This window comes from Bombus vancouverensis, unplaced genomic scaffold (assembly GCF_051014615.1).
Source record: "Bombus vancouverensis nearcticus unplaced genomic scaffold, iyBomVanc1_principal scaffold0026, whole genome shotgun sequence".
Classification (NCBI taxonomy): domain Eukaryota; kingdom Metazoa; phylum Arthropoda; class Insecta; order Hymenoptera; family Apidae; genus Bombus; species Bombus vancouverensis.
Window position 1 is genome coordinate 477597 of NW_027468917.1, and position 20778 is coordinate 498374.

Sequence of the window (20778 nt, forward strand, 5' to 3'; positions counted from 1 at the left end):
TTACGTGACAACACCATCGGCGCCTGGATGAACCTTGATAACTCGGCCCAGAGGCCAATGCATGGAGGGAACGTTGTCCTCTCTGAGGATGACGATTGTGCCCTTTTGGATGCTGTGTCCACCCTTGCTCCATTTATTGCGGTTGGTTAGCTCGTTCAAATACTCCTTATGCCAGCGGTTCCAAAAATGTTGTTTAAGCTGTTGGATATGCTGCCATTTGGAGAGTCGGTTCGATGGAATGTCCCTGAAATCTCGATCACGTAAGCACATTAATGAATCGCCAATGAGGAAATGTCCGGGAGTGAGGGCTAGGAGATCATTTGGATCGGTGGAGATAGAAGTTAGCGGGCGGGAATTGAGGACTGCTTCTATTTCTATGATAAGAGTATTACGGTGTTAAGCTCATATGTTTCTGTTTCTCCACTCGCGCTGCGCCATAATATCCTTTGATATTTCCGATCCTCTGGTCGTACGAGGAATTGCCGATACATTTTCTCGATGTCGCCAGTGAGTACGTACTGATGAGCGCGGAATCTAATTAATATACAAAATAAATTGTGAATTGAGTCGAGAATATAGGATTTCCCCATTTTCATGATTATCGTGATTTTTGTATAAATATATTTTTTAAGATACTAATAATTAGGTACTTATAAATTAGTATTATCAATTATTTTGCATTTATAATTCCGCCTCTAGTATAAGTGTTAATTGAAAACTAACTTTATGTTTCAAAAAGTACTAGCAAAGTCGTTGAGTAACAAGCCACTGATGCTAACACAAATAGCATTGTCGTAATTAAGTATTTCTAAATATTCATTTTTCATTTTGAACCTGTAGAAACAATTTATTATATATACTATTAGCTAAGTAATTGCATATTTAATTAAGTCGAAATATAAAACTTAGTTATTTTGATAATTTAGAAAATAAAAAACTGACAAACATTTCAATTTAATTTATGGTTGGAACAAAAGACAGTTATTTTTCATTAATTGAAATATTGCAATGCAGAGTACTTTCCAAAATACGCCGAGAGTATTCCTGATGGTGAAACGAGCGTTGCTTCATCGAACGCAGCTAAAGAAAACAACATCTATGTAGTTGGTGGTACGATGCCTGAAATAGAGGGCGATAAATTGTACAATACCTGTACTATTTGGGGTCCCGATGGAACTTTGATAGCAAGACACCGAAAGGTAAGTAATATATTCCTTTATGGCTTTGAAGTTGAAAATATTGGGGTGAAGAAAGTGACTCTATCTAGGAATAATTTAGGAATATACATATGTACATACGTATACTATAACCAATTCTATAATTTACGGTTTATAAAATACGTTATGATACGGGAAACGCCCATTTTTGTTGTAATGTGTTTGTTGTTGTATAAATTTTTCACATACGAAAATACTTATTTTTTCTCCTTTTTAAACATTATTAAATGATAAGATTTTTTAATAAAAGAAAGTGATAAAAACGCTGTCAGTTATTAAATAAAAAATAATTAAAGTTTAGGAGTTGGTAACTTTGATATTAAATTACAAAAGTTGCAGCAATAGAATTAGCTACCACATTTTTATGTTATTAGGTACATCTATTCGACATCGACATTCCTAATAAGATTACTTTTCGAGAGAGTGATTCACTCAGTCCTGGTAACTCCCTAACGACGTTCGATGTGAAGGGCTGCAAAATAGGTATTGGCATTTGCTATGATATTAGATTCGAGGAAATGGCACGCATTTATCGGAACAAAGGTACAGTAACTTAACCGATCAATACTTAACTAGCAAAAAATTAAATATCTTTCTTAAATATATTCTATATAAAATTAATATAATCTGTAACTCTGTATAAAAAGAAGCTTAATTTAAAAAACCAGTATATTTGCTGAAAATGAAACAAATAAAAGAATTAAAAGCACAATAAGAGGACTGTCCTCGCATATTCAGAAATGATGGAATGTGAACCGTGCAACTACGAAGTTAATTGGTATTCGGTGGCTTCATATTTCCTGCTTCTCTGGGTTAGGTTGCCAAATGCTGATATATCCAGCGGCATTCAATATGACCACTGGACCATTGCACTGGTCTTTACTTCAGCGTTCCAGAGCGAATGATAATCAATTATACGTTGCCTGCATATCACCGGCTCGTGTTCCTTAAGCAAGTTACGTCGCATGGGGACATACACAGTTGACCAATCCCTGGGGAAAGATTCTTTACGATTTGGAAACTCAAGAGAATATGGCAGTCACCGATATCGGTAATTTACAGCTTAAAATTAAAAGCGAGAGATCCATGATGTAATTAATTTTTAGTCTCGTTAATTTATCGATTTAGCCATCTTCCTCTGTATTTGTTGAATTTATTAGTAAGCATTACTTATTACTTCGTATGTTTCTTTTTTCTATCAGATGTAAAAGTTGTTGAGGAAGTAAGGGCTCAGATACCTACATTTTCTCAGAGACGTACAGATTTGTACGACACTGTCTGTAAGAAGGAGTAACTCTACACTAAAAGAGAAAATGTTTTTTTATAATATTTCTACTACCATATCCTTTTTTTGTGAATTATTACTAATTTCTTATCATTTGTACTAAATGAATGACTCAATTAAGAAAACCAAAACGTTATAAATAATAATCTGTATATCTTGTGTATCAACATGTAATTGGATATTATAATAATATAGGAATGCTATAATAATATAGGATAATAATATAGGAGAATAATAATATAGAAAAAAATACATGCTTTTAAACACCTTTAATATCGATCACATAAATTGTTATAATTCACAATGATTACGCATACATAAAACACCCCTTGATAGTAAAATTTACGATCAGAAGGCAATTACGTATCGTTTAACAACATTTAATTTATAACACCTTTTAAACATTTAGACAGATTAACACATAACACTTCTTATATATAAACATCAATTCGAAGTTATCAGCTTGGAGAAATTGGTCGATTAATACCTGTAGATTGTCTGTCTCGATGAAAGACTTAAAGAGAGCAAAAACATGATAATGCCGCTAATATAATATTCCTTCTTTCTTGTATCTGTCTGCCTCTCAGGTCGTTTTACTAATTACAATAAGTAATTTCGACTTCTTTGCGCTCTCTTTTAACGCATTCGAGACCGAAAGAAATTCATATCAGTCAGTAGGCAAGGGTATAATATACATATTTTATATATAACTTATGTAGTAATGTATATATCATGTTAATTTCATATTTTTTCAATATAGAATTATTATATATATATATATGACTGTACATAATACATTATAGAATAACATAGTATATAATTTTATATTTTAAAAATATGAGGCATACTATTTAAGATTGTCATCGATTTAAAATCAAAGTATGAATAGGATACCCTGGAGAGAGTAAAACACAGAATCATTCTGTAACTCTGTATAAAAAGAAGCTTAATTTAAAAAACCAGTATATTTGCTGAAAATGAAACAAATAAAAGAATTAAAAGCACAATAAGAGGACTGTCCTCGCATATTCAGAAATGATGGAATGTGAACCGTGCAACTACGAAGTTAATTGGTATTCGGTGGCTTCATATTTCCTGCTTCTCTGGGTTAGGTTGCCAAATGCTGATATATCCAGCGGCATTCAATATGACCACTGGACCACTGCACTGGTCATTACTTCAGCGTTCCAGGGCGAATGATAATCAATTATACGTTGCCTGCATATCACCGGCTCGTGTTCCTTAAGCAAGTTACGTCGCATGGGGACATACACAGTTGACCAATCCCTGGGGAAAGATTCTTTACGATTTGGAAACTCAAGAGAATATGGCAGCCACCGATATCAAAAAAAAAAAAAAAAAAAACTGGCGAACCGTGTGTTACCACAACGAGACACGCGATGCTATTTGTCGCTTTAAATTGTGCCGCAACTCGTTTTTGAGATCTTTGCCAGGGGCGCGTTAAAATATGCTGAAAATATATTTCTGGCTTTTCTGGAGTTTAACTGAAATATGACAAGTAACGTTGTAAAACATATGTACTTATGACTTACAGAATAATTGAGTGTACAAAATATATAGTATACAAAATAGCCAGCGATTTAGGGCTATAAAAGATCAAAAGAAAAGAAAAGAAAAGAAGAAAAATAATATGTTGTGGCAGTCTAAGTCGATCTAAGAAAATAGATAAAGGGAGGGAGGGGCATAGCTAGTTAATCTGGAAAGAATCCAAGCGTCAATTTCAAGCATTTACAGAGAATCAAGCGGGCTGCTTAAAGTCGTGAGTTGAGCAATTATCCCGCGTTAGGTTCAATCAGGTTAGTCCCACGCGAAATTGATCCAACCATGCGAAAATGAGTGTATTCTGATTTCTGTCGCAGATACTTCTGGCTAGTGCAGTACCTACACGGTGGTTGTTGAAACAGCCGCTTCTCATCTATTTTCCGCAGCGCGGACATCATCCTTTGATCCCTTACGACTAACGAAGTTTTCGAAGATGTACGGCAGTTTGAGATTCTACTTGAAAATGATCATGATTGTGGTCTGTGTGCCGTCTGCTCTTCTTTTTGTCCTTCCGTTAAAGACTGGTAAGTTGATACCGATTAATTATGCGATCGAAACCCTATATAATGGCTACAAAAATGCCGCTAATATAATATTCCTTCTTTCTTGTATCTGTCTGCCTCTCAGGTCGTTTTACTAATTACAATAAGTAATTTCGACTTCTTTGCGCTCTCTTTTAACGCATTCGAGACCAAAAGAAATTCATATCAGTCAGTAGGCAAGGGTATAATATACATATTTTATATATAACTTATGTAGTAATGTATATATCATGTTAATTTCATATTTTTTTTAATATAGAATTATTATATATGTCGGGTTTACATTAGAATTAGGGTTAGGGGCGTGAAACGAATCTTCGTTTGGGTTACACGTTGTCGTTATGCAATAGAGAAGACATTGACTAGTGCAAATACGATTATTACAGAACCGGACAAGTAACCGTGGTAGTTAGGTACTCGAGAAACTAATGACAATGATCCTAGGTTCAATAACGAATCCGCGGTCGACGGGATGATAGATGAACGTACTCACAAAATCAAAGTCGGACGCGTAATATTCACTGATCGTAAAGAGTTACTCCTTTCATCAATGAGATCGCGAGCGAGAATGCCTTTCCCGTCCCGATGATGCCACAGAGGAAAACTATAATGGGGTGTGTCTAAGGATACGAGATCATCGGGTTCGTCGAGAAAAGCCTTCGTTCAGAAAGTAAGGGAAATTGGCGTTGCTGCTAATTGGTCAATCTCCATATCGGTGGTTAGAAAAAGATGCTAGCCGCCCTCGAGGGAAAGTTGCTAGTGGGAGACGCCGCTCGTTGAAAAATATGTCTCCCCTATCTTCCCGTAGTTGGGACAAAGACTGTTTGTCTGTTTGAAGGACTTTAGTTAACTAAACCTTAAGATTTATAACGGGCCCTCGGGCTAGCCGAACATGTACTGCGGAGACGCATCGACATCTGACAATCATATTACTCGAAGAATAGGGTCTGCGTGTGGCGAGCCACGGGACAGAAACCGTTGGAATGTTTACTGTCGCGTGTCGCCACGAATATTTCTTTTAAGGAGAGCTATAGAATTACTCCATACCTTTGTTAAACAAAGCGTTCATCCCGTAACCGCGGCTACGTTCGGCGACTGACTGTCGCCTCGAGCCCAAGCTCATTATCACAACTCTTGAACAATTACAATAGCATTGAATAACTACAATTGTTCATTTACAGACTCCGGTGTTCTTTCATCTCCGACATATATATATTTTTTACATTTGTAGTTGCGCACAGATTTTATTAAAGAAAAGTGTTAACAATGTGTTTTCATAATTTATTTCTCGCGACTGACTTCCATTAATCCCTAATATTCCTGTCGCTATACGCGTGTAAATCTAACATGGCTGCTCGTAAATGTCCTCAGTAAAGTTATAGTGACGGATCTTTACTTTTGTTTAATATCGAAGTAATTTTCCGTCTGCCGCTCGTTTTTCGTTATTCTACCGCAATTAGAACATTTATTTATTAATATTGCTTTAAAGTGACAAAAGTATTGTTCGTGTGAATATACGTATATATATATATATATATATATATATATATATATATATATATATATATATATATATATTTATGTTGTGTGTCATTTTAATATGGCTAATGTTTTGTAATTCTTCGATTGCGTTATTTATTGTTTTGAGTAGTTTATTTTATAGAGTATTCGATAATATAAATATATATATATATATACGTATTCATATGCATATTTCTCTTGGCAGTGTAGTATTCATACGAAATGAAATGTCAATTATTTATTTATCCTTTACCGGAATGTAGGCTAGTTTTAAGTATGTATCTTAGATTATCGGTTTGATAGAATTCGCACACATATATATATTTCTGACAATGTAACCTTCATTTCTTTAATAATACAATATTGTATGTTTTATGTATTCGTTAAACTATTAGTTTTTGACTTCATGTATACTTATATTTCATAAATTGATAATATTGTATTTATTGCATAGTATTGGAAGCACTGTCTCTAATATTTACTAGGTTATTACATGTTCGGCATATATGTTTATACTTATATGTAACTCTCCAAATTGATTGATTGAAATATATTTATATATATATATATTCCTGGCGTTTCAATTATTTTCCCCTTTTGTAGTTATTCTTATTTCCTGGTTTATTTAGAATTGTGTGTATATGTATTTTGTTTATTGGTTGGATCCGTTAATCGCCCTCGTTTTGTTAATCCTTCCTTTCGTTTCGTAGTGCCGTGTGTTCGTTTGTGCATTCAAATCCTTATTCGCGTGTTTTGTATAGAATGGTTTTCTTGTTCTTGTTACGGCGCGTGCGGAGCGCGGGACGTGACACTAGCTGTCATTTCCCTCCCGTTGGAGATATTTCGACGTTTAAGCGCTCGTTGAACTCCATTTTACACTGCAAATGTAACGCACTACCATTTAAGCGTCGAAACAAGCAAAATAGCTCGCAAATCGCGCAGATTTCGTCGATTTCGATGAAATCTAGTGTTACGTATTAGTTTATTGACATCGAACAAATTTTAAATTTAAATTTTACTGAAAAATTTTTTTTTGTTGAGTTTGAATTTAAGCTGAAGGGAAATGAATTGAAATGATATTATTGTGTATGTAATACTGATTTAGATTTCTAATTAATACGGTAGTTGCTGCCACCAGAAATAGTCTAAGGACTATTTCAAAATATCTTATTTTTATTATTTTTTTTGTTTATTGGGTAGCGTTAACTGACGCTTAATGCTACTGGTAAACGAATTCCACTTTTCGGCTAACCTGCTATGTGCAGGGATATTGGCACGGGAGAGGATTAAAGCTGGGAACAATAAATATTTGTCCTCGTTGAACGGATTTTTATTTGAATGTAGAATTGCTTAGATTATTACCTTTATATATATTTTATTAGCCGGATATATATATATTTTAGCGTTGCTGGATTGGATAGGAATGTGAGATTTTTCGTTGGTTTATATAAATTTATTTTTACGTTTGACTTCTTCTTCTCTTTTAATTTCGCTGTAATAGTTTGCCGTTAGAACCGAAACTCAATTCATTTACTACGATCAGTTCGCTGTGGAGTGCCGAAATGTGCAGATGTGTCTCTAGTGCCCAGCGTAGTCCGAAAACAACACGTGTCGCCCAACCGTCGAAAGAGAACACAGCCAAGTGTCCCTTACCCTTTAGGGAGAAGAAAATCCCACGCACCTAACCCCAACCCGAATACTGGCCTCATAGCCTCACGACTAGTTGTTCATTCCGAATTAACTAGCTCGATGATGGCCCAGCAATCGCGACCAGGCTCTCCGGAGCAGACTCGCAGGTACCCCGCGCTACCTCCCCCGTGGCAGAAGTGTAGCAGAACTCTCCGCACTAACGACGCTAATACTACAAAGAAATGGAAAATAGAAACAACAACGCAAATAAACACACACAACAGGTTCGCCGTATTGGAATCCTCAACCGACGCCATGGAAATCGTAGAACCGCCACCAAACCAATACTCACAGAGAATCCCCCCTCCCCCACCAATATTTGTGGACGACGTCATCGACATACAGACAATGATCAAGTCCCTAGAGAGAGATATCTGCAAGGAGGAATATAACCTTAAGATAAGTAACAATAAAGTAAAAATACTGCCGACGAACCCAGAAGCTTACAGAAAACTCACCAAGACACTCAGGACCCTGAACGCCAACTTCCACACCTACCAACTCAAACAGGAAAGGCCTTTCCGGGTGGTCCTACGAAACATACACCACTCAGCAGACATAGACGAACTCAAATACGAACTCTCAAAACTCGGCCACGAAGTCATCAACGTAAGTAATATAAGGCATAGAGTCTCGAAAGACCCGTTATCCTTATTCTTCCTAGACATTAAACAAAAGCCGAACAATAAAGAAATCTACAACATCAGTCGCCTAATGAACGCGATAATAAAGATCGAACCACCGCTCGTGAAAAAAGAAATAGTGCAATGCAAAAGGTGCCAAAGGTACGGTCATACGCAGAAATACTGCAACCATACTTTCCGCTGCGTTAAATGCGCAGGCACTCACTCCACTGACCAGTGCGCCAAATCACCGGAAACCCCAGCGAAATGCATCCACTGCCAAGGGGACCATCCTGCCAACTACAAAGGCAGCCCAGCATATAAAACACTATACACGAACAGGTACCCTAAGCTCAGAGCAAAAGAGGTATCCAACCAAACACCCAGCCCGCCGAAATTCACGACTACCCCAACCCCCTCAACCAACCAAACACCCAGTCCTACCAAATTCATCTCCACCTCAACCTCCTATGCCCAAGCAGTACAAGGCATCCAAAATAACCCGAACAGCCAAAGGAATCTTCCCCAAAACAGTGTCCCCAACCCACCTAACACAGACAACTCCTCTAGGCTTGAAAAGCTAATAGAGAAACAATCAGAGCAAATAAATCACTTGCTATCGCTACTAACACTCATCGTGGAAAAATTAACACGCCCCGACTCAAAATAAAACCAAGGCGCATAGCACTCTGGAACGCCAACGGTCTAGCGCAACACAAACTTGAACTAGAACTCTTCTTAAAACACCAGCAAATCGACGTAATGCTCGTATCGGAAACCCACTTCACCGACAAGAGCTACCTGAAAATAAATGGTTACAAATTCTACCATACCCAACACCCCAGCGGAAAGGCCCACGGTGGCACCGGAATAATAATCAAAGCAAGTATTAAGCACTACGAACTTCCATCATTCCAGAAAGACTACCTCCAAGCAACAAACGTAGCAATAGAAGACTGTCATGGCTCAATCACCACCTCAGCAGTATACTGCCCTCCCAGTCACTCCATCGCCAAAGAAGACTTTGATAACTTCCTGGACACCCTGGGCAATAGATTCATAGTTGGAGGAGACTATAACGCCAAGCACATCCAATGGGGCAGCAGACTGGTTACAGCAAGAGGCAAAGACCTCTTAAACAGCATAACAAACAACACCTCAACTACCTCACCACATACGAACCCACATACTGGCCCACTGACACCAACAAAATACCCGACCTTCTCGACTTCTTCATAACTAAAAATATCCCATCAAGACACGTCCAGATCAACTCCTCGGCTGATCTCTACTCTGATCATTCTCCCGTGATAGCAACAGTCAGTTCAACAATCATCGAGAATACACCTAATGGCTCCATTCACAACCAACACACCAACTGGCAGCTCTTCAGAGAAGTCTTTACACACTCAACCTCAGCCTTCACCCCACTAAAAACAAAGGAAGAAATCGAAGCAGCCACGGGATACTTAAACACGAGCATAATAAACGCAATCTGTCTCTCCACACCGACAAAGCCATTTAACAGCAAACAAGAATATCCCCAATGCATACTAAAAGAATAGCAGAAAAACGTAGACTAAGAAGAGTATGGCAGACCCATAGAACACCGGATGACAAACGCAAACTAAACAACGCAACTAGAAAGCTATCCAGAACCTTAAAAAACTATAAAAACGACTGTTTCCATAAATACCTCGCCAGCTTATCCCCCACAGCCGACTCCAACTACTCACTATGGAAGGCCTCCAGGAAACTCACACGCCCCCCACAAATAATCCCACCTATCCGCCGTCCGCAAGGTGGATAGGCGCGAAGCCCTATAGAAAAAGCCGACCTGTTTGCTAAACACTTGTTAAAAGTATTCAAACCCCATTCCCCCAAAGCCGCCGCGGACGTTACTGAATACCTGCACACCCCTTCCAAATGTCCCCTCCTATCGAACCCTTCTCCTCTGCAGAGACTATAGAAACAATCAGTCGCCTAAACCCCAAGAAAGCAGCAGGACACGACCTAATAGGCAATAAAGCAATCAAGGAACTTCCCACAAAAGGGATAGCACTCATCACATCGATTTTTAATGCTATCCTTCGCCTGGAACACTATCCTAAGGCCTGGAAAATCTCATTGGTTACCCTCATCCCTAAACCCGGTAAACCGATATACGAAACCTGCTCCTATCGCCCAATCAGTCTTTTACCTACCCTGTCCAAACTATTCGAGAAGATGCTCACGAACCGACTCCTTCCAATCCTAGAGAACTTGAAAACACTCCCAGATCTCCAATTCGGCTTCCGAAAACATCATTCTACAGTAGAGCAAATCCACCGCTTAACTCATACGATCAGCCAAACACTCGAAAAGAAAAAATATTGCTCAGCGGTTTTCCTAGACATCCAACAGGCATTCAACAAAGTATGGCATGAAGGGCTACTATACAAGCTTAAAAAGATCCTACCTCACCCCTACTACTCCATCCTAAAATCTTACCTAACCAATAGACAATTCATGGTTAAATGCCTAGACGCCACTTCCGCAACATTCCCAATAGAAGTCGGCATACCCCAAGGTAGTGTCCTCGGACCCCTACTGTACTCCATCTACACTGCCGACCTACCTATATCAAACGATATAACAATAGCGACATTTGCAGACGACACAGTGCTATTAGCTACCCACGCAGACCCGGCAATAGCCTCATCCACTCTCCAGCGAAGTCTCGACTCCATGGAAAAGTGGTTTTACAAATGGGGCTTCAAAGTCAACGAAAAGAAATCCTCACATGTAACCTTCACGCTCCGAAAACAAACCTGCCCCCAGGTCACCATCAACAATGCAACAGTTCCTAGCAGGGACACAGTCCGATACCTGGGCATGACCCTGGACAGGAGACTAACGTGGAAGACACACATCTCAGATAAAACGAAGCAACTAAAGGACAAACTAAAAAAACTCTATTGGCTCACGGGCCGACGCTCCAAACTAAACATACAGAATAAAATTACCCTCTACAAGACCGTAATAAAATCTGTCTGGACCTACGGAATCCAACTATGGGGAACAGCAAGTAACTCCAACATCGAAATACTACAACGATTCCAATCGAAAACGCTAAGAGCCTTAATAGACGCACCTTGGTATGTTACCAACGAAACCATCCATCGCGACCTCAAGATACCTACAGTCAAAGAGGAAATAGCAAAATATAGCGACAGATATAGCAAAAGAGTCAACAAACACCGAAACCCCCTAATCACTGGACTACTCGATACGACGGACCAGATTCGCAGGCTGAAGAGGCACTACCCGCTAGACCTAAACGTTAGATTCATTTAATTATCCAAATTAAGCATATGCACTTACTTATAATACTTATAAATTATACCTATCTATAATAAGTATTAACTTATTGTAAATAAACAGCCATGTCACTGCGCCACGCCAGAAAAATTACTGAAAATTCTCAACGCGAGAATTGATTGTAATTTCAACAAATAAATAAAAAAAAAATTTACTACGATGGATTCTGTTACCACGATTTTCTTGCCTTTTGAGTTTAATACTCGAGGATGATTCTAACGATCCTCTCTGTGTGGGACTCGTGTGATTTCGCAAGCCTTGCCCATAGACGGGTAGTATTTTACCAACAGTGGGAGGAGGAATGCGAAGATCGACGGGTGTTTTTTTGATAATCGAAAACACCGTTTGCACAAGCCAACACAGCGAACGATCCTTTGGTTAAATTTCCGAAGGGAAATTGTTCTGCTATTTCTCTCTTACAATCGCATGCACGATGGCAAGAATATCGATTATTAGCAATGCCGGTATTGCTCTTAATTTTCGATTGACCCCGACGATGTATTTAATAGTCCTTTTTGTGCGGGATTTGTGTGATTTCGCTAGCCTTGCCCAAAGACGGGCAATATTTTGCCAACAATGGGAGGAGAAATGCGAAGATCAGTGGGTGTTTCAGTAGCTGAAAACACCGTTCGCACAAGCCGACACAGCGGACAACTCCTTTGTTTAAAGTTTAAACAATGATTCTATCTTCAAAACTGTTCACGAAAATAAAACGAGACCGATGATAGGAAGTTCTAATTCGATTCTCGAGGGCAACGAAATTATCAGAGAAAAAGGAAATTCTCAAAATTAATTTTCTTACCTTGAGGAGTAGGCGCTGTCTGGCGCCATTACCTCAGCTGCTCCAGTGGTCGTCGAAGTTTTTGCTGGGTTTATTACTTGAACTCGAATATAGTTTACTATCAACTTTTACTTTATTTATCTATTTCGATACAGACAGAACAATTTACTAACTGGATTAATACCGCAATTACAATGCGCGTTCAAAAATAAAATTTTCTTTTTACTTAGTCGCGGCTCTCTTTTCTTGACCGAAAAACTAAAGACCCCGAAGCGCAAAATACTATACAAAATTTCTAAAGATGAGCGCAATAACGAACGTAGTAACAATGAACTCAAAGAGTGAACAAAATAATTATGAACCGTAATAACGAAGATCGCAATAATAATGAACAAAGAATAATGAACGGTAATAACAATGATCACTATAATAATGAGCGAAGAATAATGAGCGTAATAAGAATGTTTACCAGAATAATAATGAACAAAGAATAATGAACGAAGAATAATGTAATAAGAATGTTCACCAGAATAATAATGAGCAAAGAATAATGAACGAAGAATAATGAACGTAATAAGAATGTTCACCGGAATAATAATGAGCAATGAACGTAATAAGAATGTTCACCAGAATAATAATGAGCAATGGACGTAATAAGAATGTTCATCGGAATAATAATGAGCAATGGACGTAATAAGAATGTTCACCGGAATAATAATAATGAGCACTGCTCTACGTTGCTTTGCGTATTTATAATGCCATCCCCCACGGGGTGGTGGTCCGCTGGGGGTACGCTTATGATTGTTTTTGCGATTTTGATGTTTTTCCCTTTCTTGTTGTTACCCTAGGTTTCGGAGATCGACGCTCGAACAATGTTTGCGGAGGCATTTCCATCAGAGGTTCCTTATTATTATTATTTTTTTTCTTTTAAATGTCTTTTGTTTTTATGTATGATATATATATATATTTTTTTTAAATGTGATATCTATTTTATGTTTGTAAAATATATGTATTTTAATTTTATATTTCCCCCTTTATATATATATATATATATATATATATATATATATATATATATATATATATATATATATATATATATATATATATATAATGTCGGAGATGAAAGGAAAGCCGAAGCCCTTCCTTGGAAATTTTGGGAACATCCTCTAGTACCTTAGCCTAGATTTTATTATAGTTGTAATTGTTTAAGATTTGTAATAAGCGAGATTGGGTTCGAGGTGACAATCGGTCGCTGAACGTAGCCACGGTCACGGGATGGATGTTTTATCTAACGGAGGTCTGGAGTGGTTGTATGTGTTTTCCGAGAAATGTGGTTGTGGCGGCATGCGGCCTCGAGAGCGGGCCGAGCCACGTGTGATGTTGCCTCGGAGGTGTCGATGCAATGGGACATACATTGTATTTAGTAACCAAAACTCCAGGCAGAAACTGCCTAGCAACGGCGTTTGGAACTTTCTCGATGCTTCCAACGAGTGTGCCTAGCAACGGCGTTTGGAACCTTCTCGATGCTTCCAAACGGGTATAGAAAACAAAATGCAATCGTACAGGGAGAAAAATCTCCACGAGGCTGGCATTCTTGCGATTGCCTTGGAGAGTGATACATCGAGCTTTTTCGACGATCGCATTTGCGTCTAAGTTAGTTTCGCTTAGTAAGGAGTTATCCCGGTGACCGTGGATTCGTTTGAACTCAAACATTGCTAATAGTATTATTTAATTTAATTATTCGTAGATCGTATTATTCATTAGGCTTAGTGTTTGTTAGACTTATTATTAGTTGTACTTATTATTTGTTAAGCTTAGTGATAGACCTGTATATACGTGTAAATAAAATCTCGGCTTTGTGAGACGATGGCTAGTCCACATGAAGAGTCGTCGCGCGCCCAAAATTCGAATCCTGATCCGACATATATATGTCGGGTTTACATTAGAATTAGGGTTAGGGGCGTAAAGCGAATCTTCGTTTGGACTACACGTCATCGTTATGCAATAGAGAAGACATTGGCTAGTGCAAATACGATTACCATAGAACCGGACAAATAACCGTGGTAATTAGATACTCGAGAGACTAATGACAATGATCCTAGGTTCAATAACGAATACGCGGGCAACGGGACGGTAGTCGTACCCACTGGCAAAAATCTAAGTCGAATTCTGTGTTAATATTCGCTGACCGTAAGGAGTTAATCCTTTTTTTGTCGATGAGACCGCAAGAGAGAATGACTTTCCGTCCCGGTGATACCCCAGAGGAAAACTATGACGGGGAGTGACTAGGGACACGAGATCATCGGATTCGTCGGGGACATCCTACGTTCGGAAAGTAAGGGAAATTGACGTTGCTGCTAATTGGCCAATCTCCATATCGGTAGTTAGAAAAGGATGCTAGCTGCCCTTGAGGGAGGGTTGCTAGTGGGAGACGTCGTTCGTGGAAAAATAAGTCTCTCCTGTCTTCCCGTAACTGGGACAAAGACTGTGTATCTGTTGAAGGATTTTAGATAACTAGATATTAGTGTTTATGACGGTCCTCGGGCTAGCCGATCACGTACTGTGGAGACGCGTCGACATCTGGTAAACATCCTGCCCGGAGAATAGGATCTGCGTGTGGCAAGCTACGGGACAGAAACCGTTGGAATGTTTACTGCCACGTGCGGCTACAAATCTTTCTTTTAAGGAGAGCTATAGGATTACTCAATGCCTTTGTTAGATGGAGAGTTCGTCCCGTTGACCGCGGCCACGTTCGGCGACTAATTGTCGCCTTGAGCCCAAGCTCATTGTCACAAGTCTTAAACAAATACAATTGGTTCGAATGACGGCAAATCGTTTAGTTACAACTGTAGACTTTAATTACAATGTTTTTATGGATTTTCCCGAGGTTTCAGAGGGAAGGCACCGGTGTCCCCTTATCTCCGACATATATATATGTCGGATCACGATTCGAATTTTGGGCGCGCGACGACTCTTCATGTGGACTAGCCATCGTTTCACAAAGCCGAGATTTTATTTACACGTATATACAGGTCTATCACTAAGCTTAACAAATAATAAGTACAACTAATAATAAGTCTAACAAACACTAAGCCTAAGAATAATACGATCTACGAATAATTAAATTAAATAATACTATTAGCAATGTTTGAGTTCAAACGAATCCACGGTCACCGGGATAACTCCTTACTAAGCGAAACTAACTTAGACGCAAATGCGATCGTCGAAAATGCTCGATGTATCACTCTCCAAGGCAATCGCAAGAATGCCAGCCTCGTGGAGATTTTTCTCCCTGTACGATTGCATTTTGTTTTCTATACCCGTTTGGAAGCATCGAGAAGGTTCCAAACGCCGTTGCTAGGCACACTCGTTGGAAGCATCGAGAAAGTTCCAAACGCCGTTGCTAGGCAGTTTCTGCCTGGAATTTTGATTACTAATACAATGTATGTCCCATTGCATCGGCACCTCCGAGGCAACATCACACGTGGCTCGGCCCGCTTTCGAGGCCGCATGTCGCCACAACCACATTTCTCGGAAAACACATACAACCACTCCAGACCTCTGTTAGATAAAACATCCATCCCGTGACCGTGGCTACGTTCAGCGACCGATTGTCACCTCGAACCCAATCTCGCTTATTACAAATCTTAAGCAATTACAACTATAATAAAATCTAGGCTAAGGTACTAGAGGATGTTCCCAAAATTTCCAAGGAAAGGCTTCGGCTTTCCTTTCATCTCCGACACGGCCGTCCTGACTATCACACGTCCTCGGGTGTACCTTCGTCAACAAAACAAAAGGGAACAAGATTAGTATCATTGTGATTAGCATTCAAAGTGCCAGTTGCATTCTGCGTGCTTTCAGTCGGGTCGTAATGACATGACGGACCATTCTCGATTTCACACCCAAATGGGTCTCATCCTTCGAATCGCACATACTCTCAAAGTTCGTTACATAACCAGCTTCGTAACACGATCGCTGTCAACACTAGACCGCCTCCAGCCTCGTGACATTGTCACTGTCGGTACTAGACCAGCTCCAGCTTCGTGACATCGTCGCTGTCGGTACTAGACCAGCTCCAAATCCGTGACATTGTCGCTGTCGGTACTAGACCAGCTCCAACCTCGTGATATTGTCGCTGTCGGTACTAAACCGGCTCCCAGCTTCGTGACATCGTCACTTCCAGTGCCTGACCGCACTGAACTCCGTCCCATGGCCGCACCTGGGCTCATATAATTCTACGATCCTCTGGGATCGGGGTACTCACATCGCCATGGTCACTGTTCTCGTCATCACAACAGACATCCAACTCCGCAGGAATGCGACTATCCGGCATTTTCCTTAACCTGTCATGACTGTACTTGTATGACCTTTTCCCATCCAGTGTTTTCAAGGTATATCGGTCTCCTTCCAGGACCTCCGATATCACAAACGGACCCCTGAATTTTGGATCCAATTTTGTCTGGTTCCTTTCTTCATTTTGGCGTAGTACCAAATCACCGGGATTAAACCTAACTACTTTAGCTTTGGTTTTATCGAATCTCTCTTTGTCATACCTAGCACTAGTTTCCATCTCTTTTATTGCCTGTTGTCTTACACTGGAGATATCTATTTCTTTTTCCTCGATGTTATCAGGTAGTAATAAGTCATACGGTCTTGCTGCTCTACCAATCAATAACTCTAAAGGACTCGATTTGGTTACGCGGTTGATGGTGCAATTCAAAGCCAATTGCATCTCCCCGATCGCGTCTTGCCATGAACGCCCGGTCGTTTCTACCGTTGTGAACATATTTTTTAACGTGCTCATAACACGTTCTACTTGCCCATTGGCCCTACTTGCACCGGTCGCGATCAAATAAACTTTGATTTGTTTGCTCGCACAGAATTCTTGAAATTCCCGGCCCGTGAAACATCTACCCTGATCTGCTATTATCCGACAGGGACTACCGAACAAAAACACGGCGGACTTAAGTGCCTTGATAACGCTAAGCGAATCCAATTTGCGTGTGTGATGTAAGTGCACGAATTTCGTAAAGGCATCGATCAGGACGACGACATACTCTTTCGAGTCATTCTTGCCACTCAGCTTGCCCGTTATGTCCATGTGCACCGTATGCCACGGTATGCCGGTCTTAGGTATAGGATGCAGTTCAGCCTGTATTTTACCTGAACTAGCCTTCGAAACTCTACAAGCATGGCAGTTCTCGACAAATTTGCGAACATACTTCGCCATTCCCTCGAACCAATAATACTCATAGAGCTTCTCGAGCGTTTTATCCCATCCTAAGTGCATAATTGACTGATGCACATGGTTGATGACGGACCATCTAAAACCTCTCGGAACAATGGGTAAGCAAAGGGTTCTGCCCTTTCGTTGTATTTTACGGTAAAGTGTACCGGATCGCAGTTCGTAGGTATTCGCGATATCTTCCGCGAGCTCTTCGTTCTGTAATTTATTAACGATTTCGGAGATTTGCGGATCGCGACGTTGTTCCGCTAATAGCCAGTCTTCGGAGATCTCGGCCAGATTAATCTCTTTCTCTGCGACCTTGTCTATCATACGGCGATTCAAGTCTACGGGGTTTCGCGAAAAGAAATCTACGTGGGCCATTCGTTTACCCTCTCGATACATGATGTCAAAATCGAATGTTTGCAAATAAGCCCACCACCTATAAACCCGGTCGTTTAAGTTTACTTTGTTGCTGGAGGCTTTCAAAGAATTACAGTCGGTAACTACTAAGAATTTCCGTCCATGTAAGTAGTGTCGGAAATGCTTGACGGCGCTTACTACTGCTAGTGTCTCCAGTTCGTACGAATGATACCTAGATTCCGCGGGACTGGTCCTTTTACTATAATATTCGATGACTCTGTTTTCCTTTTCGACTCTATGCATTAAAATAGCTCCATACCCCACCGAACTAGCGTCGGTATGTAGCTCTATGGGATGATTGGGATCAAATATCATTAACACCGGCGCGTCGGTCAGAACGGAAATTATCTGTTGTCTTATCTTTTCGTGCCTGTCAGTCCAAGTCATGTGCTTGTTACTAGAAGTGAGTGCGTACAAGGGTTTCATCACTTGTGAAAATTTAGGAATAAATTTTCGGAAGTAAGAGGCCAAACCTATAAACTGCCTAAGCTGTGTGACGGTCGACGGTGCAGGTAAAGAATTCAAAGCTTGTATTTTTCCCGGGTTTGGACGAACTTCTCCGTTACGAATTACATATCCCAAATAAAGTACCGACGTCTTCAGAAAAGAACATTTAGCGAAATTGAAAGAAAATCCGGCGTTTACGAGAGTGTTTAGTACAGTGTGCAACCTTTCTAGAGCTTGATCTATTGAGTCGGTGATTATTAGAACGTCGTCCAAATAAACAACGACATACGAATAAGCGAGGTCGCCTAAGGCCTTGAAAATGGCTCTCTGGAAAGCGGCTGGTGCATTTTTCAACCCAAACGGCATCGTCACGTATTCGTATTGACCGTCGGGGGTAACGAACGCAGTATATTCCGTCGAGTTAGGGTGAATGGGAATCTGGTGAAATCCGCTAGCCATGTCCAGGCTAATGAAGTATCTCGCACTCTGCAATCTCGCGATTTCGTCAGCAATAAGGGGTAAGGGATACCGATCCGCGACCGTATTTTTATTCAGCGCTCGAAAGTGTACACACAATCTGTCTGTGCCGTCCTTCTTCTTCACGAGTATCATAGGGCTCGCGAACGGCGAATTACTAGGTTTTACTATTTGTGCTTTAATTAATTCGTCTATTCTCTCGCGTACTATTCTTCGCTCTTCCTCGCTAAGCCTGTAAGGGCTTCTCTGCACGGTGACGTTGGGATCAATTAACCGTATTTCCAACTGGCCCGTACTGACGCGAGTACGCGGGAAACCCGTAATGAATGATTCTTTAAATTTTTCGAGAACAGAGATTAATCGATCTTTATAGTTACCGATCACATCAGTGTCAACCTCGTTAATGTTGACCGCATCTTCCGCGACTTTACCACAAGCGTTAACGACATTTGTTTTACAAATAACGAGGCTATTTTGCGTGATATTTACGTCGAATCCCTGGCTCAAAATCTCGCGACCAATCATGATGTCGTATTTTAGGTAATCGTCAGCAAGGACATGAAAAACTATCTCCAATGTAAGACCGTTAAATCAAACAGTGGACAAAATCTGAAGTGTACTCTTAATACAAGTATTCCCGATCCCCCGCATCACTACCACATCGGTTATTCTTTTACCCGAAAATTTCGAGGCTAGGGACTCTTTGATTAACGAACACTCGGCCCCAGAATCAAAGTAAAATGGAAACGACTCACCCAGATGGCTTAATCTACCAGCCGGAGCTTCCACTACACAGGAGTCGATCCGGCGTTCGTCAATGGAATCGTAGTTTCTTTTCCGCGATGATGGGCAATTAGGCGCGATATGTCCCTCCTCGTGGCATTTGAAGCAGGTCACCTTCGACGATGCGGCTGGTCGTTTTTCCTTCGGGTTTCGTATATCCTGCTCCTTCCCCGTTTGTGTTTGCAGGCGACACTCCGTTCTCCTATGTCCGTGAGCACCACAGCGGTAGCACTTAATCCGAGGAACTGATAGCCTGCTTCGTTTAACTTCAGGTTCCGTTAGTGAATTTCTTGGCGAAAATGTCGGCTGATCGTTGTAAGGGAGAATCCTCATTTCATCATGAAATTGGTCCTCCGTCCTGATATTATTCGCGAGCGTTAGTCGCCGAAAGCGTCGATCTTGTGAACTCAGTATATAAAGGGCGAGGGCATTGATCACTTCGGGCATCGTTAGATCTTGCAACTTCATCTGCAGCATGGAGCGGAGGCGACTACCGTACGCTCCCGGGGATTCAGTCTCCGACGGTCGTTCTCTGGATATCCTTATTAACGCCGAAGCGGCTGTCTCTCTGCCACCAAAACGCGAAAGAAATTGTTCCTTAAACGTTGGCCAGGTAAGCTTTCCACCGCGCACCATTTGTGAAGCCAATGCGCAGCAGAACCCCTTAGGGCGCGATTTAGAGCGGAAAGTAACGCACTATCTTGCATCGGGTGGTCTTTCAAAATCAGATCAGCATGAGAGCACCACGCGGATGAATCGGCGCCCGCGCCTTCGGGGTCAAAACGTGGTAACGTTGCATCCTCAGATTCCGTACTCGGCCTTTGCTCCCCCGGTTTG

At 40.5% G+C, this 20778-nt stretch overlaps 1 protein-coding gene across 3 annotated transcripts; it reads left to right on the plus strand.

Moving 5' to 3' along the window:
* Positions 1 to 346: 346 nt before the first annotated feature.
* Positions 347 to 6110, plus strand: LOC143304180 (omega-amidase NIT2-A-like). Of its 3 annotated transcripts, XR_013060882.1 has the most exons (4): positions 356 to 1199; positions 1592 to 1760; positions 2035 to 2268; positions 4383 to 6110. XR_013060882.1 is itself a non-coding variant. In XM_076626546.1 (3 exons), the coding sequence occupies exons 1-3, from the start codon at positions 1116 to 1118 to the stop codon at positions 4394 to 4396; spliced, it is 267 nt and encodes an 88-aa protein (XP_076482661.1). In that variant the 5' UTR covers positions 347 to 1115; the 3' UTR covers positions 4397 to 6110. The 3 variants fall into 3 exon arrangements, 2 of the variants coding, with proteins under 2 accessions (XP_076482661.1, XP_076482660.1); XM_076626546.1 differs by lacking the exon at positions 2035 to 2268 and having other exon boundaries at positions 347 to 1199; XM_076626545.1 differs by lacking the exon at positions 4383 to 6110 and having other exon boundaries at positions 2035 to 2861.
* Positions 6111 to 20778: the final 14668 nt, after the last annotated feature.

Coding starts and splice junctions, on each gene's coding strand:
- LOC143304180 (XM_076626545.1), top strand. CDS start 1,116: ATGCCTGAAATAGAGGGCGATAAATTGTACAATACCTGTACTATTTGG. Junction 1,200..1,591: donor TGATAGCAAGACACCGAAAG/GTAAGTAATATA, acceptor TTATGTTATTAG/GTACATCTATTCGACATCGA. Junction 1,761..2,034: donor ACGCATTTATCGGAACAAAG/GTACAGTAACTT, acceptor TCTCTGGGTTAG/GTTGCCAAATGCTGATATAT.